General features: G+C 44.7%; 1 protein-coding gene across 6 annotated transcripts in view; it reads left to right on the top strand.

Annotated features, from left to right (window-relative positions):
- ATG4C (autophagy related 4C cysteine peptidase) overlaps positions 1-19,172 on the top strand; it is a 522,028-nt gene that overhangs the window by 293,642 nt on the left and 209,214 nt on the right. For all 6 annotated transcript variants that reach the window (XM_069642011.1, XM_069642014.1, XM_069642012.1 and 3 more), the window contains one exon: positions 8,733-8,803. In XM_069642011.1, coding sequence (XP_069498112.1) covers positions 8,733-8,803 — 71 coding nt within the window. The remainder of the gene's footprint in view (positions 1-8,732; positions 8,804-19,172) is intronic.

Raw genomic sequence — 19,172 nt, 5'->3', positions numbered from 1 at the left:
CCCCTACCAGCACTTTGGACACCTGCTGTCTGCACATACCCTTGCACATGCCACCAGCTGGCCGCACTTCTTTTATTGTTTGTTTGATCCCATTTACTGCACTGCCCCCTCCCCTTTCTCCTCGCACTTTTCCCCACCCCTCTCCCCTACATTTGCGCAATCTCAGTGTCACCTAGCCTAGTAAGATCGTTGTCTCTGTCTTCCCTTTGTTCCTCCTCCTTTGCTTCGTCTCACCTTGAAACACTTGTGTATAGGCTCGTTACAAATTCCATATCAGATCATATCATATCATGGGGGAGGCAAAGCTATTAGTTATGGTGTAAGGTGTAGTGGTGGACTTACACAAGGTCAGGTCAATGGGCTATTTGTGCATGAAAATGGGTCTTCATTTAACGGCATGTGTGTATTCTATGTCTGTGCATGCATTTTCACTCATGTCATGCATTGATTGTGATTCACATACACCCTGTTCCCTTGCAGCATAAGTTACGTACAGTATATGTCGGTGACCTGTGCAGCAGACATGGTAGCTATCATGTGGCAGTATATGTACACCGTGCATGTGGCATATTGGGTGTCCCATGGAACCTCCTGGGCGTCTGATGCTAACGGGTGGGCATTGTGGGTTGGCCACACATGGGTGCATGGCTGTTGCACTGGCAGGGTTGTTGTGTGAGGCAATGTGGCCATTTGTCAGCATTGCTTTGGTAAGTGCATGTTGCATCGTGGTACCTGTAGTTATGTTGGTGTTTATGGTTTCTACTGTATGTGTACTACTGCTTCTCCATGCAGGTAAGTTTGACATGTGCTTTCTCCCTGGCCTGTACTGTGACGTTGTGTGGGAGGTGGTCAAGTACAGATATTGCATTTGCTTGTCATGCCAACCTTTGTGTGGTTATTCTCACCCTCACCCTCCATTTGGCCATGTGCCCCACAGCCCGTGCATGCTGGTTTTTCTCCTCACCCACTATGCAGGTCTGTTGTCCTCTGTGCCTCTCCATGTATCCTGGCAGTGTGCTGTTCCGTAAGATCATGGCATCGTGGGTGGAACTAGGGTAGTGGGCACAGCAGTGGGTGATGTACAGGCTGGGGTCGCAGGTCATCTGCGCATTCAGGGAGTGGTAGTGCTTGCGGTTTCGGTACACTGTTTCGTGGGCCTGGGGTTCCACCAGCACAACAAGGGTACAATCCAGGGCAGTGATCACATTTGGCATTTGGGTAATGGCATAGAACTGTGCCTTTATGGCATTGACCTGGGCTGGGGTGGTAGTGAGCTTGTGGCATTGCACATGCCGCAGAAACACTTCAAGCACCTGGCCCAGCAATGCGAAGAGTGTGGGCTGTGCTATGCCATGCATCATGGCCACAGAGTGCTGGAAGGTGCCAGTGCCAAGGAATTGTAGGATGGACACTAGCTTCAGCAGTGGGGGCACAGCTGTCTGGATGTTAATCCTGCACCCCATGCGTTCCTGTATTTTGGTGAGCAGCTCTGTTATGGTCTCCCTGTTGAGGCGGTACAGGGTGAACAACTGGCTGTCAGTGAGGGTCCAAGGTGAGGTCCTAACCCTGGATTTTGGTGTACGCCTTGTTCGGCCTCTCCTCCTCATCCTCATCCCCCTTCCCCTCTGCCTCGTCTGCCGCCTCCTCCTCAACCCCACCCCCCATTCTCTCTGTGCACTGGCCTGGTTGTCCTGACGCTCTGTTTCCAAGCGCAGTATGAGCAGCTGCCTGTTCCAGCTCACAGTGGCTAGTGGCTGCATGGTGTTGGAAACAGTGTTTGGGATAGGGGTGCAATTTATGTATCCCTTTGGGTTGGATTGGGTTCACCTGTGGCTTCATTTCAGGTACCTGTGTTCATTGACTACCAGCTGAAAGCTGGAGGGTAACTGCGCCGTGTTTTCGGCAGTATTTGTGCCGGTTTTCGGCACTAGTACTGCCGAACATGGACTTGTGATGCGTCTGTGTTTGCGCCTGGTATGGCCGTCTGTAATAGTGCCGGCTGTAATAGCGGAGGCTACTATTACAGTCGGTGATATTTGCGTCAGCTCATGATCCGGCGGAGCAGTATTTGCAGCGCTAATTCCATTAACATCACTTTTAAGGGTTACTGCCTGACTTGTGATGAGTGTCTTTGTGCACATGACACAAGGAATATGAAGAAAATGGAAATTGCTCATTGTGAATTACATTAAAAATACTGGAGGTGCAAAGCAAGGCAAAGACACCGATATAAAAAGGGCCTTGCATTGCAATTGATGAGGCCAAGAAAAAGTAAAGAAAATGATTCTACATGAAAAGTGGGAGGTTTCCAAGAGTGAAAGTGCAAATTCCAGATACGTGATCATTTTGGAAAAAAGGAAAAATGTTGATGAGAATGAATCTGTTATGTTGGTAAAATGAACAGTGATGTGGAAACATGTTACAAATACTAGGAAGGCCTCATGTCTAAAGTAAGCTATTGCGAAATGCGAAGTACAGAATTTTTGACACTGGGGTGACTTAACACAGACTCAGTTACTTTCCCCATGACATGCTATTGCTATTGCTATGTTCTGCTGTCCAGATGAAAGATCATTGCTTTGAAGCTTGAGGGAAGCGCTTGACTCGTGCATAACAGGAATTTATGGCGACCAGATCAACAACAGAGCCAGCCCTACATGGGTGCAGCTCTAAAATAAAAATTTAAAAAACTTTAGATGTTCAACGTGGTGGACTCAAGATTGGAAGGATAAATGACAGTACTGCCTCATGATGTTCAGAGGGCAGAGATGAGCCATGTGGCCTGAAGGATAAGAATCTCTTCAGCATCCATTAGCCCTAAGAGAACAAAGGCTCATGGATTTACCCCATGTTTAAGTCAACATAAGCGGCAGAGACTGGAGACTAGAACAAATGCTTTGGCCTCCCTGCAACTTAAATTGATAAATTAGCTATCTATGTATAATTATGGTCCATAGGCTCACATTTAAAATGCCATTTTACCCAGTAACTTTTGAAATGTGGCACTTTACTGAATATGTTGTTTTAGAGCTGATTTGAAGGTGGTGGTATTGCTATAATTTTCTTTCAAATCTGAATTTTGGAAATTAAGTTCTAGTCGAAAATGTGTTTCTAGCTTCCCCAAGAATGTAACGAATCTGTAAGTTGGGGAGCTGGTGGCTCATTAAATTATATATCTGGGTAGAAAATGTCAACTTCCTAACTATGATAATTCTGCCTAGAGGGCGAAAAACCATAGCTCGCATGCATAGTACCATGCTAAAATTGGAGACAATTTAATAGATCCATCATGATTAGGGGACTAAAAATAAATATGTATTATGGTGTTTATTTTGTCAATTGAATTTTTTTTCCTATGTAATTACTTTTTGCCCGATAACTCTGTGTCTTTCTGTCCCATCAATTCAACTGCAGAACTTCCAGAGCCTATCGGCAAGAGAGGGGTTGGATCTTGGGGGGGGGGGGGAGGGGCGAATCCTCCAATGATAAGTCAGAAGCAATCGATAAATAATTTGAATATTTGGAGGTGCGGCATACATGGTAACAAGCCCTTGCCATATGGAGAAAGGGAGAGCTGCCTAAATATCTTGAAGGAGACTTGCCTATAATCCATCTGGGTGAGTCCTGACGCAGCTGCCTAATATTACCTGGGTGGAGAGACCTCATAATTGTCTAGAAACTTAACCTTGCATGGGAGGCAGAGGCTGGCAAAGCTTAAAAGCTGACTGGGCCCTACGATTAAGGCGACCCAAATGAGGGATGGATGCCTATTTTTGACTGAAGCGTTTGCCCAGACCCCTGTGCTGTCCAAAGAGGAGCCCTGTTGTCTTTCCTGCGTGCCATTAAAAGAGGCTTCCAATGTAAGTAGATTAATCCAAGTGTGTGGAGGATCTGCCTGCCTTAATATTTTCCCTTAATAGTGGGTGGGGGAGAAACTGGGTAGTCCCTTAGCATATTTGGCTTAATATTAATTTAATTAATTCCCAAATAGATCGGCGCAGAGGGGAGTTCGGAGGAGTTTGAAACATCTGCCCCCTTTCCTACCATGAAGTTGTTAGTCATTTAAAGTAATTGGGTACATTTATGTTTCCTGTCAACCCCAGACTTCTCAAAAAAGAAGGGTGTCCTTAAAAAAACAAAATTCACAATTGCCCCCACTCCCCAGACCTTGCCTTTAAACAGAGGGGTGCTGTATATAACTGAAGCCTGGGTTTTTGGTGCTTGGGAAAGAAAAGCTTTGCCGAGTGAAACCAAGTGTAATCCTCAATTATAAAATAGTTACTCTTTCCCAAGAGTGAAGAAGTGACCCTAATAGTAGAACGATTTTGTATTGCTTTTTTGGTGAAAAAAGGGTTCTATCCCTCAAAAGTATCCTCAAAAGACTGTGCAATTTAAAACTGCTAGCATTTTCAAGTGTGCAGAGAAACAACGCATACCAAGTGATGCATGCGAAATTGCTTTGAAAACCAAAACTGTGCAGTTATTTTAAATGTAAACCTTATCAAGTGATCTTTATGCTCTAATATGCCATGATTTTATTTCATTTCGACATCAAAGGGATTTGTGGAACAAGATCCCCTGTTCATGTGCCTCCCTGAATCTATGACAAAAAGTAAAAAGTGTCATATTTTTTTAAAGCTTTGTTTATGCTACACAGAAGGTGGCATATGTAACCATTTAAGGCAATTAATAATTGAACCTATACTTTTAAATAAATATATATTCTCTCTACACCCCGGCCTAGTTCTTGGCTCATTATTGACACTAGGCAGGGTTCTACGTGGCTCTATAAGAGTCGGACAGGGCTAGCTGAACAAAAATAACTGATTTATTGTGGGTCTTCCTGAGTGGGGTGGAAGGAATTCCCCATGTTAAGCGTGGTCTCCCAATATATCTTTGGATAGTAAAGTAGGTAGAAGTGGGAAACATCATTTATTTTACATTTAAGTGTGCAAAACCCTCGGGCATCAAGGCGCTGGTACAACCAGTTACACTCCAATTATGAACAGGAGAGGAGGGGGATACAGGCTCAAAGGAACATGTACGTACGCCTGTGAACTGTCAGGTGTCTCAAGTGAAGAGCCAGGTTTTCAATGCTTTTCTGAAGGACCAGTATTAGTATCAGCACCCAGAATTGAAATGATCAGAATAAGAGGATAAGTACCTGCAGTGTATTTGGGCTCAACTTTTTAGTGCGTTTACAGTATTCCACATTGGCATTATATAGCTTAACACCACCTGGCCCTTATGATAAATACCACAACTATGTGGACACAACTTGTGGACAGACTCCTCGCCAACTCACATGTTAATTTTTCTCTTTTTCCCTACTCTCGCTTCCAGATGGAAACACCATAGAAGGTTATACATGTACTGCTCATCATGTATAAGATTGTATCTAACTAGATTTGTTATATACAGAAAGTAGGAAACCCAATGGGTCAATGATAACAATATAGATAAAAAATACATAATGTTGTTCTTATCAATAAACTGTAACTCCGGCCTTGGCAAAGCCAACCAATTGGTGAAACATTGATGCACGTACGCCAAAGTTGATTGTTGGCTAAGCACACCAATGCATGTAAAACATTGACAAAGTCACAGAATGTCACACAATCAAATGTATGTTTCTTTGTGATATGAATCAATATTTCAAACATACAATTGAATGAATAAAATACCCAAAAAAGAGAAGACACACATTAAGATATTAAGTATTTATTAAGATGAACTGGGCGACGATTGCACTATTGTGGGGTGAAAAACCATTGTAACAGTGATATTTTAAAGAGGCCCACTATAAAATAGGAATATATAAAAGAAAATGAAATTAAATCATGATTAAAACCGAACCTCATACTGGACAATCCAGAAAGAGAGGACCAGAGTGGAAACACCCTACCACCCAATCCTGTAAGCAGGGGATTTAAACCAATAAGTGGCTTACAGGCTGAGGAGGAGTCTGGCTATAAAAGCAAAGCCAGCCTACTCTGAACTGGTCTCAGTCAGGTTCCCTGTACTTGTCGCCAGATGCTGATGCAAGAAGATTAGCTGTATCATGAAAAGAGGGGAAGTTGCTGTCTGGGTGAAGGAGCCTTGACGACCCTGGAGCATTAACTGCCCAGGAAGCTGCCTGAAGAGCCTGGATAAACTGATCTACCCAGTGGGGGAAAGGGGAGTACTCCCGCTTCACTGACAAAGCCAAAAGAGTGGAAGAGCTGACCAGCCTGGGAAGAGGCAAAGGATAAACTTCATTAAGAGACCAGTTAAGAGACCAGGACATAAGCAGGACCCATGAAGATAAGTCGGGCAAACCAAGACACCTATAGAGTGGTGACTGGCAAAAGCAAATATCCCCTGAAGTGGTTGGGGGCACAAATCCAGGTCCCCTGAGGACACAAACAAAGAAAGAAAGAAAGCAAGAAGGATTAAATAAAGAGACTCTTGTAGGAAAGAGGAGGAATGCCAAGACTTCTGAATCGGGGAGGTGCAAAGCAAAAGGAAAGGGAAAATCACAGTGAAAAGGGCCACCAAGTAAGAAGTGAGAATACCCCACAGAGGGTGTAAGAGACCGAAGTCAGATAGAGACTGATGAGAACCCCTGCAGGAAGATGGGGTAGGGTCAGAAACCATGAAAGGAAGATGGATAGTGGGCGGGTACGTTCAAATAGAGAAAGGAGAACAGACCCCAACAGGAGTTTGGGCACAAAGGACCCCTGGAAGCGGAAGATGAACAGAAGCTGAAGGCTGTGAAAGAAAGAGAGAGAGAGAGAAAAACCCAGAACCCCAACAGGAGGTTTGAACAATGTGCCAAACAACCAAGAGAGGGATGAATCAACCAGAGGACTAAGATTATGAACTAAAGTGCAGGTCCTAGCTGATCCCTCGCCTAAGAAGCCCTGCACCTGGAAGAGAACTACAGGTCCCAAGTTTGAGTTTTTTGCATAAGTGGCCCTGTTGGTTGTCTACCAAAGGAGGCCATGAGAGAAGACCTTTTTGAATGTATGCACTTCATTAATTTGAGAGAGCACTTTAATTTGGATATTTTACCCTAAACACTTTTCACCTGAGGAAAGGACTTGGAGTATTTTTTCCTCCTTGCACCATATGATTTGGCTATTTTGACAGCTCACTTGATTAGGAACATATGATTCAGAAAACGTGTCTTTTAGGTTTGAGTATTAGGTGTAACAGGCAAAGTTACTTTAGGATTTTTAGGCACCTTTTTACTTAATAGGTGAAGTACACCTTGGGTTTGCGTAATTCACACAGAGATGAACTTCTAAATCATAAGTTTGAGCACTTTTATTTATTCCTCAAATACTGTTTTGTCTTACACTTGCTTAATAAAGAATTTTCTTTGAAAATACCCAAATTCTGAGACCCTTGTCGTCACACCTGTATATACTTGGCAAAGGAAGACCATTTATTTGGATCAGAAGGGAGATTTGGTCGTACATAGAATGAACTGTTGACTGTGTGGTCTTCATGGCCTGTTATCAATTCCACGCACCTCGTCTCAATGACCTGGTTTGAAACTGTGGTTGGATACGGTGCTGGGTTTTGCAAAGATGGACGTTCTGAAGGTATGGAAGTTGGATAGGCGGCCTTCTTGTAAAGATTGGATCGAGAGTCTTGTCTTGTTTTCTGCTAAGCCGAAACATTCCTTTATGAAGAGGGAGTGAGAGGAGTAGTACAAATCTATATGGACGCCATTTAATAATGTATACACCTTACCCACGCAGTGGCCCCTCATCCCCCACCTTCTACCTTCCCTTATGGTTTCTGTTGGTGTTGTCCATCGTGGTCTTCTTTATAAGTCTCTAGCATCTTAAATGAGACCCTTGTGCAAGGCTCAAAAGTGTACATCTGTACTATTCCTGTATTTGATTGGCTCTAGTCTGGTCCCATAGAAAAACCTGCCTTATGTTACTTCCCTGGGAAATGTGATCTTGGGTAAATTTCTGTGAGGTTGGCCATCCCACTTGTTAGATTGCCTTGTGACTATATAATATGTTTGAACGTGTTCAATAAAGATTGGTCTTGAAAGAAATACACTTGGAGACTAAACTGCAGGAGGACATGGTGTTTGGGAACGTGGATTCCTTGATTTTTAGAATAGACAAATAGATTTGGGACACCAGGTCCACTTTAGTGTAGGACCCAGCACTTGTGTTTTGTATATCCACCATCTTGACATTGTTAGCCTGAATTTCTTCCTCTTGTGTTTAAATGCCGTCTCCACAAACCTTGTCGGAGAGCCTCCAAGCCTAGGTGCAGAGGGAGTGCCAGCTCAGTTAAAAGAGAACGTGTTCCCCTCGTTCTTTACCCCTGTCCTGTGCCATTATTCAAAGTACAGTGGCGCTGCCATTCTCTTTTTGTTTTTTCCTTTTTCTATCGTCCTTTTATGCAACCGTCTCAAAATTAAGGGGTTGAAACTTCTTTTGTGTCTCTTGTCTGCTATATAATCCTTTCTTTTGAGACGGGTAGCATGTGCAGATGTCTTCTGATTTGCTTGAGTAGAATTGTTCACTTATGAGGTTTAGTTTAGCCTACATTTTGCACTGTACATAGACATGTGAAAGGCTTCAATAAATCGTTGTCAAACGTTCGCATTTAGCATTGTTGTGCTGCAATAATGTTTGTAGTGTCATCATTTGTGACTTTTCGCATTTCTCATAATTAATATTACTGTTACTCTATCTTTCATTATTTCTGTCTTTGTGTAGAAAATCGGTCGAAGAAGCTCTTGAGCCCGAGGTCCATGGAATAACCATTTATGTTGCTCAGGACTGTACAGGTACACATGCATAACGATTTACAGTTCATCTTTCTTTGTATCAATAGGCAATTCAAATATTGAATACAACAATCCAATTTTATTCAATATTTTTATTTTTGAAAATGTGAAATGACGTTATTTTGTTAGATATTGTGACTGAGTTTGGGGGTCGGATAGTGGGGACTCGAGACTTCTGCACAGCAGCCGAGCCGCCTTTGGAATAGGGAGCATGTGTATTCATTGGTGGACAACTTCTAAATGTGACTGCAATTTAAACCCGCATTGGCAAAGCCAGTAGGTCTGGCTTTACAAACTGTAGGGGTTTATGACTTTTTTGTTTCTGTGTGGGAGCTTTACAAATATAAATCTTCCTTTTACATGTGCATAGCCAATCCTACTGGCATTGCCAATGCATGGCGACCATAATGGATTGAGGGCATCATAAAGGTTTTTATACATGGCTCACAATCCATCATGGCTGCATTCTTTAACCACATGAACTGTGGCATCCATAGACATGGATAAAAAACGCTATATAAATGAGAATTCATATCAGTGCTAATAACAATGATCACAATAAAGTAACAGTGTAATGCAGTATACCTGTGGAAAACTCATCAATGTTCCAAGCAATGCGTAAAAAAAAAAAAAAAAGAAAATCTATTCATAGCACAAATACAGCAGCAAAGTTCAGTCTATTATTCATGACCTGGGGGCAAGGAGGAAAGGAGAATAACAATGCAAGGTAAACCATTGACTCCCGCCCCCTGTCTTCTCTTCCCTTCCCTTCCCTTCCCTACCCCTCCCCTCCTACCCTTACTCCCCCCCTCCGCTCACCCCCATCCTCTCTGCTTCCCCTCTGACCTTAAATTGTTAACATATACTACTTAAGGGCAATGAGGACACCAGATCACTCCCCCCTCCCCAATCCTCTCCCCTACTTCAAATCCTACACCGTTACTCCCTTCACATACCCCCCTCCTCTACCCCCCTCCCTGTAAATAGTTCTACTTATTGTTTTAATGACCTGTTCCTGTTAATGTTTGTAAATATGCTTCTCTCACTTTTGTACCTGTTATATTGTAAAGCGCTTTGGCTTAAACACTATATAAATTTAATAAACCTAAACCTATGGTAAAAATAAAGAAATGTTCAACATTCAACTTGTATGTCTCCCCAGCTTAACATTAGTATCTAAAAGGTGTTTGCCACTATACTTTCACCAGGATGCACTGGTTTGTCATTATGGAGCAGCTGAGAGACTCCAGAGTCCCTTAATATGTATTCTCTAGAGCTCTGGCAGAGACCTGAAACTCTCTAGCCAGACTTCAAAGAGATACTAAGAGACTCATTTTAATGTAAAGTGGTCTTGTATAGCATACCTCTGTGGTTCTCATTACCTCGTTTGGTGCGGCCCAGCAAGAAAAGGGGCACGGGTGGTTGTTGGGAGCATGTAATAGAACTACAGATGTGAGCAGTGGCATTACTCAGTTAATGTGATATTTTGCAAGTATTGACTTAGTGAGTAGAGCAAGGTGTTAAGAGATGGAGATAAGCGTGGGTTAGTGGGGTTGAGAAATGGGATAGGGTTAGCGAGGACTCCCATCATAGGAGTTCCAAGGCTAGAAAGAACATTTTCAGTTCCAGCCTATTGAACTGAAGTATCACTTTTGTTGAGCTGTTGTCTGTGTGGAAGAAGAGTTCTTAAAATTCCAATTTCGTTTATTGGGAGTGGGGGGAAGGTGGCCACAGGGAGACTTACCTGCCTCAGTCTGATCATCTGAAATTGTGTGAGGGGTCGACGAGAGTAAACGGAGTGTGTCCTGTCTCTCCGTTTTGTTTTGTTCTTCTGATCGTTCTTAGCACCGGATGTATTATGGTTCATGTATGTGAGGTGTATGGCCATATGTCCACAAGTCTCATTTTTTTTTACAGTTAATTGACCCTGAGTTTGGGATGTCTGTTGATTAATGTTGCTTTGGGGTGCTTAGGTTTGGTCCAGTATTTCAGGGTGCCCTGCTAGTGTGTAATTTGAATAGTCAGGTTGTTGTGAACTTTCTGAAGAGTTAGGTAGTTTTCCTTTGCATGCTGACATCAGGGATTGAGTGCCAGAGCTTAGTTGAGGGAAAAGAGAAAGACCATCATGCTGTTTCTCACCTAGGCCGTGTTGCTGGATCCGTGTACTCTGGTTGTTGTGGATGAAATTCCTGGTAGTGCTTTCAGGCCCCTGCTTGGAAGGTGAGGTTGGGGGTGAGGTATAGGGAAATTAACGCTATCCTATGTTCGGTCGTCAGTAGAGCGTTTGAGGGCTGGGATGATGATTTGTTTGGAGACCCCAAAAGAGTATAGCGGTCACATTTCTGACTTTTTTTGTTTGTTCATTAAATCCTCCTCTCTCCCCTTTTTCTCCCTCCCATTCCCCTTCCAGTTGAATTTCCCTCTCTGCTCCATCTCCTCTCTCTCTCTGTTCTGAGGTTTTCTCCCATTTTTATACTGGGCATTCAACTTCATCCTCACACTACACTGTCCTTTGTTCATTCTCCTTCTCTCTCGTCCGCTGATATTCATTGTGGGTTTCATTCCTCTTCTTGGTCTTAATTTGTCTTGTGATTCATGAAGGATTTGATAAATTCCCCTGCCTTACCTTAGCAACTCACAGTGGGGTGGTTAACGGGACCAATCTAGTGAATTCTAGGCCTTGTGGAGACTTACCCGGAATACATAGGCCACTCACACTGAGTCCCCACATGAAGGCAGGGGGCAGTCGGAAGGCTGCACACCCTTACTGTTAATATGGATACCCATAACCTCCAGGGAAACAGCCACAGAAGTCTTAAAGCACTCACCCATGCCACAGCCACCCAGGGAGAGGGAACAAACTAGAACACAAAGGAGACTGCCTTGACCCCAGTAGTATTACCTGTGGTGAAGGAAGAGACTGACCAAGGGGTGCCATGGTGAGATTGTTATAGACTTGTATTCAAAGAAAGGATAAAGTGATCTGTCCTTAACTCTAATGGGGTTCTCCCCACCTAAACTTACGAAACTCAGGTGCTTGTCAGGAAGTCAGTGAAAGTCAAAATCAAAAGGCAACAATGGTTTTCAATGATATTGTCTTCTCACGCGAGTGCTGATCTTCAACGTTATACGCGCATGCTACAATTCTATTGTTAATAGGACTTCAGATAGAGCAAACAGCTTTCACTCTCAATACGCAAGTCACTTAGGAGCTGGCTACAGTTACCAGCAAGGCTTGCACAGCATATTTGAATGTGGCTTCCTTGACACTAGTTTTGTGCGATGCACTGCTTTCCCGATTTCCTCTACCACTTCTACTGCTTCTGGCTCACTGGAGACCCACAACCTTCTCCAGCCTTCTCCAGCACAGGTGTTTTCAGTTCGGCCACTTGATTTGGGAGTTCCACCCTCTCTCCCTCTCCCCCTGGGACCCTCAGCTTGCCTTCTGCTTCTGACCTTAGTCTCCTGCACGTTCACAGCTCTGCAATCATGGCAATCAGGCTCCCATGTGGAAAACTCAGTTTCCTGTATGTCTTCCTCTGTGCAGCCTCTGTACTTAAGATTTTGATAGAACAGGACTCTCTCAGAACTTGCAGGTGAAATCTGCTGTATCCACTTTCCGGCATCCCTTCTGTTCTTCCACTTTTTTGTGATTTACCAGCCTAGTGCTACAGCCAACCTTCCAGCGCACATTCCAGCTCCTTCTGCTCCTCCTCTCCTGATGGGTCATTGAATACCTCACAGGTTCCATGATTCTCTTCAGGTGTGGGCTATAAGCTTTAATTGACGGACTACTGCAATGGCTACTAGGCTTAATTGCTTGACATTTACATGCCTTTTCAGCCCTCTTCTTCTTCGTCTTAGTACCTCTAGGATTCTGGGACTTGTAGTTTCTTTTAACAAAGGTTAGGTTTTCCACTTTTAAAGTATTTGTAAGGGTAGATTTGATTCCCTTAAAGCTTTTAACAGAGGGACTATGGGAATTAGCTATCACAGAGGAAGATGGGTTAGTGAAGACAACATTTCCATAATCCTTTACATTGCACTCTCTGGATTGAGGAAAGTATTTAGTTTGGGATACCAAAAAGGATCTTCCTTTTGTTGTAGTTTTTTTGGATTTTATAACCTTGGGGATTACAACCTTAGATTTTATGAGGTTGAGAGACATTAAAATGACAATTAGCCAGAACTTCTTTGGGTGCCGGTTAAGAATCTTCCGGTCGGAGGAAAAATACTGTCACATTCCACAGAATCTCCTCAGCACCCTGGGCCCTGTCTCCTCCCAGGTGATCATCCCGCAGTACACCACCCCCAGGGTTGGGATCAGCAAGCGCTGCTTTCCCCTGGCCACCTGGAAGGAGGCATTAGGCAGGGTTTCAGTGAGGGATCTGTAGGATTCTTCCCACTCTCCATGAGGTTCTCCCGCATATTTCCAATCCTAGGGAAACTATATGTTAGCGACCACATCTATCAGCCTCATGGAAATGGTCTCCCCTGTAGGGAAAAGTGACGCTATCTAACGGATTGTCCCATACACCAGTTACACCCACTGGCCAGACCCAAAAGCTCTGCTTGGAAATTGCGTTTCCTCTTTAAGCAAACAGCATCTCATTCACAAAGGTTCAATTCAGAGGTCTGCCATGCAGTGATTCCTTCAGCAGCGGTGCTGAGGGCTACTCTGCCCAAGTGTATTGAGCACCATGGCATTTTAGAAACTCTCGGTGAACTCAAAGAAGCCAGAACTACATGCACATTCTTAAAAAAAACAAATTAAAAGTTCCATGCAAAGAATGCTTGTATTGCAGGGAAATAAAATGCAAATTCCACACAACCAAAGCACTGAATTCCTGGCTTGCTTATTGGGTGTATTGCTGGTAACGAAGTCACCCGGTGGGAAGAGAAGGAGAGGCTGACCAGGTTTGTCCTTTAGCTGAACGCCTATAGGAGGAAGGGGAGGGACATCAATCGGATCAATGGCCCTATGCGATCCAAAATGGCAGCCGGGCCTAAAATAACCTTAGGCCATTACATCCGCAGCCCTCAGGACCCTTGGAACATGACACAGTCACGGGCTAACTTAGTGCACACCACAGAGGTGTAGCCTATGTTAAGCACCCCCCAGGAGGAATGTTGAACCAGTGTGAACAGCGTCCACAGTCTGGAGGTCAGGGGTGTTTGAAGAGGAGGTGATAGGGAAGGAGTTTGGCAGAGAGTGTCAAGATAAATAAGTACTGAGAGGAGAGCAGGAGGAGCAAGCTGGAAGGAGGTTGTAGGAAGAGAGGTGTCACCAGAGGGAGGAGAATTGATGGAGAGTGGATGAAACAGACCATCCGAGGAGAAGAGGTGGCTGTGAGGAAATTGGAGACGGAATACCATCTAGTCTGAGCATGGAGGAGGCTGGAGGAGAATGAATATCCAGAGAGGGTGTTTGGGGAGTCTGGAGGAGTACCACCATTAGGATACCAACCAGGAGGGCGAGGAGGGTTGAGGCACTTATCTGGGCTGGAGGGAAGAGACCTAGAGCGGGAGATACTACTACTACTACTACTACTATCCCAGAGATGGCGGGGTCGAGAACCACTACCCGTGGACAGCAGAGAGGTTCCAGCAGGCCAGGTTGGGCCTGGGCAGAAAGATATGAGAAGGTAGGAGAGAGAGTGCAAATGGGGACCGGAAGCTTACATTAGTGATAGTCAGCAAGGAGGTGTTTTCGGTTTCTGGATCATAGGGCACGAACCTGATCCCCTGGAGGGCGTCAACTGATCTCTGCGCCACCCAATGAGTGTGGGTCAGTCCTTGGAAGACTTGCTTATCACCTAGATCCGCTGGAGAAGACCTGATGACTGGTTCAAGCCTGAAGCATACATTTATGTTATGTTATTGGAATGTGTTAAGTGCTCGGTCACCCGAGGGTATCGTGGCACTGGGAGAGAGAGACAAAGTAGGAAAGAATACAAAAAAAACTGCTACGTCTGAATTAATGAAACAGATAGGTTTGTAGGGCTTTCCTAAAAAGCAGATGGCTTGAGCAATTTTTCGGAGTGGGCAGAAGATCATTCCACATCCGGGCTGAGGCAACTGAAAAAGCTTATCCTCCAATACAGGAGCAGCAAAATAAAGGGACAACAAGTAGCCCCACGGCAGACGGAGTGGCCGTGTAGGCAAGTATCGAGTAAACTTGTTGCAAAGATATTCGGCCTCTTGGTCATGCAAGGCATGGTGTACCAAGCAAAGAGTTGAAAGCGATGTGCTGAGTAACTGGCAGCCAGTGTAAGGACCGCAGCACCATAAGGGGAACCAGTAGCCACCCTAGAAGCCATATTCTGTAAGCGCTGAAGCTGCTGCACTAGAGCTTTGGGCTGGGCCAAATATAGTGAGTTGCAGTAATCTAGACGACTAAGTACCAGAGCTGCAACAACAGGGGAGGAGTAAGTGCGAGGGAATAAATGGAAGCACCTTCAGTATTTTAAGGTGAAAAAAGCCTGTCTGGCACACTGTAGTAACTTGTGCCTCAATAGAGAGTGAGGCAGAGACAATCGCACCCAGGTTCCTCACCTTAACCACCGGGACTGTAGGAGGACCCAGAGAAGTAGGCCAGAAGTAAGACACCCAGAGTGAAGGATCAGGGGGAGAACCCACCACCAGCACCTCTGTCTCGTCTCCATTCAACTTCAGCCAGTTGTGGTTCATCCATGCCCCAATGGCAGTCAGGCAGCGATGCAGGCACGACGACATCTCAGCCTGATCAAGATCTAGACGGATGAGACACGCAAGAGGCCAGATGTAAATATTGAAGAGAATGGGAGACAAAGCGGAGCCCTGCAGAACATCGCAGCAGAGAACAGAAGAACCCAAAAGGAAAGGGGCACGTGACAAGGTTTGGGTTCTATCCAGCAGCAACGAAGTGAACCAGGAAAGCACCTGACCCGAGATGCCAACTTGAGCTAAGCAGGTGAGCAGGATGGGGTGGTTAACAGTATCAAATGCCGCTGAAAGATCTAACAAATCAGGGCACCCACCCTAGCAGCCGCTGAAAGATCTAACAAATCAGGGCACCCACCCTAGCAGCATCCACCATCCTGGCCATGTCATCCTGAACCAAAACGAAGACGCTCTCCGTGCCCCCAACCTGCTCTAAAACCAGATTGGGTGGGGTCCAAGAGTTCCGTAGATTCCATAAAGGATGAAAGTAAAGGTGAGACCAACGATTCAAGAAGTTTCATAAGAAACGGCAGAAGTGAGATCGGGCGATAGATAACTGCAGGCGATCAAGCAAGGGCTTCTTAAGCAGGGGGATTGCAATAGCAGCCTTGAGCTCAGGTGGTATACTGCCCCCGTAATCTCGCACAGCAGCACGGAGGAGATGTCTTGCATCACTGCTAAAAAAAATTACATAAGAGGGGGCCCCCCGACTTAATATGCTGAATAGCAGCAAGTACATCAGCCTCAGTGACTCCCGAAAGGAAGACCAACCAGCTCGATCTGTCAAGCTCGTAGGGGCTGGAGTTTCCATTATAGGGATAGATGTAGTCATGGCCAGCGCAATATTGGCATGCATTGTCTCGATCTTTGTGATAAAAAATTGCACCATTGAATCACATAGGTCTTGGGAAGTGCTGACAGACTGGGTCAGTCTAGCTGCAGCTGAAAGGGATCTAAACACAGAAAAGAGAGCCTTAGGTTGGCATAATGATGACTCGATTTTCTGCCCATGGAAGGCATATTGCAAATACACCATTGACGAGGGTTCAGAAATGCTTCAGTGTGTAGATAAGACTAGGATTGTAACCACTAGTGAGGAGCAGGTTACCTGCCCTACCATTCTTTGAGTGCAATCTTGCCTCACAAATCTAATAGTTGTGTTGGTTATATGGGAGTTAAACTGTATAACCAGGTGCAACTTACTACACAAATGGCTGGTATGGTATCTGGTCCTTTTCATGCACCGTCTTCATGGCGGGAGGGGCAGCAGAAGATGGACCCACCACCTGGTTGTGTGGAAGATAAAGTTTAGTTTATTATTTGATAATGCGCTCCAAACCCAGGGGTAGCCGGGTGCAGCAGTTACAAGAATACTTAGGCTTGGGTTACATACATAGGAGATATACAAAAATGCAGTACATGTATTATTGATGAATTTGCATGAACACAGGTATACAGAATGTACAAGTGAATACAAAGATGCAAAGTACGGGACCCTTACAAGAGGGAATCTATTGAGATGTTTCAGAAGTGTCAGTTATATAAGTGTGCTTGTCGATCCAAGGCTAGCGCAGAGGCGTCAATTGTAGGTCATCCTTAGTCCATAGCCAACTTTTCACATTATATCTAAATCTGGTGTAGGGTAGGTTGGCTCTCAGTGCGGTGGGGAGTGCATTCCAGGCACGGGCAGCTCTAACCGGGAAGCTTGCTCCACCCTCTTTAGATAGTCTAAATCTAGGTATTTCAAGTAGGTGGTTGTTGGAGGCTCTAGTGTGGTGAGTAGAAGATTTTCTAGTCAGTCTGGCCGAGATATAGGGGGCGCAGTATTGTTCAGGCCTTTATAGGTAAGGGATAATCTCTTGAGGAGGACTCTGTGACTAATTTTTAACCAGTGATGGTCTTTCCTGATGATGGAAATGTGGGCTCTGCGGGGTATGTCCAGAGCTGCTCTAAGAGAGTTGTTCTGAAGTATTTGCATTTTATTTATGGCCGTTTTGCTAGCGCCTGCATAAAGGGCATTACAGTAGTCCAATTTAGACATTACTAGGGCATTGGCTAGTGTAATGCAATTAGTTTTGAAAGATCCAATCAGTGTTCCTAATTGGGGTGGAGAGTCGCTTGCGGAGCTGCAAAGGAGGACAGACCTCCTCATGGGAGGTGTGGCAGGAAAAAGCAAGCATACACCGGCAAACTAGCAGCCAACGCAGAACTGATGCTGAAGCCCCACCGGGAGAATGCATGAGAGAGCACCAGCTTCATGAGAAGCAGAACACCGGAGAGAAGCCGGAAGGGAGAAGTCGTATCGGCCTATTGGAATGTCTGCCCGGTGAAGCCCTGCACGGAGATGAAAGGTACATGGTTGCTCCAGGGGACCGGGAGGTTGGAAAGGCCCAGCGAGACCCCAAGGGATGGTGCGAGAAACCAGACCCCAAGTTGTGGGATGAGAGACCCGAGAGCCCAGGGAGGGATGAAAGCACAGAGGCGGTTAACTGGAAAACTACCCAGCAATTCCTTGCTGGGGTCCCCAAGGAGAGAACCTGGTGTCGACTTATGAACCAGGTGGTTCTGAAGGGTGGAAGAAACAGACACTGAGACAAGGTGCCTGGTAAACACAAGAAGAAAGAGACTAATTCAAGACTGACGTGCAGCCAGAGGAAGGGAAGCATGAAGGCTCATTTGGTTTCCGGCTTGAACTGTGCCACAGGTCAAAGAGCCTCTTTTTTTCTGATAGTCATTGTGGCGGGTCAGTAACCAGCCGCCATTTTCATTTGGGCAAAGGCCCTTATAGTACCTCTGTTAAAGTTAGGTTATTTTCGTTTATAGTGGTTGTGGCAGTAGTCACATTAGAATAGGTTTCTGGATGGCAGACTTTGCTTACTTTGTAGGACATCCTGAACGCACTCTTTTAGACTCCTTTCTTTTCTTGAAGGTAGGGCAGAGAAATTTAGGGACCGCTCAGGGTTTGGATTTTAAATAAAAAAGAACTATTTAAACCAAAATGCCACCTAGTCTCCGGATTCTGATTGAACACAATGGACTCTGAGTGTCCCCTATATCCACCTACAGCATCTCGTCACTCAGCAGGTGGCTTCCCCTAGTCCCAAATGTTCCCCTCCATGTGACTTACCTGTGCCATACGGAGTACTGTGTGCAATAGGAAAATGCCTGGATTGTCAAACTGATCATTTGCTGAAATTTTGCAAAAGACTTGTTAAACTAGGTATATTCTGGGGTTATTATGTAATGTAATGCAATGCAAATGAATCTTGTATAGCGCGTCTTGCCATTTTGGTGGTTTCTTGGAACTAGTGACCTCATAACAGGTATAGTGATCACAGTGAAAAGAAGTGGTGCTTTAAATATCTGATTTCTAAAATACCACAAAACCAAGTTTTGTTCACCTGGGATATTTAAAAAATGGAGTACTTAAAAAAGAAACAAAACTGTTTGCGTTATTAGTGGATACAACCTGGGGCTTCAGAATTATCCTTTTGTTAAACTACGAATATAGTGGGGTTGTTACAATGGTAATGTGCTGTCATTGTTGAAACTGGTAATGCCAAACTAGGATTATACCAACTGCTAGTATACTGGGATTGACAAATAGCAAATATATTGCGCCTGTGAACAATTTAGAATATACTTGGACTGTGCAAAAGCTGGATAT

Source organism: Ambystoma mexicanum, chromosome 1q (assembly GCF_040938575.1).
Source record: "Ambystoma mexicanum isolate Mex_15411 chromosome 1q, UKY_AmexF1_1, whole genome shotgun sequence".
Classification (NCBI taxonomy): Eukaryota; Metazoa; Chordata; class Amphibia; order Caudata; family Ambystomatidae; genus Ambystoma; species Ambystoma mexicanum.
The sequence above is the reverse complement of the archived record's forward strand: the minus strand, read 5'-3'. Positions and strand labels throughout refer to the sequence as shown.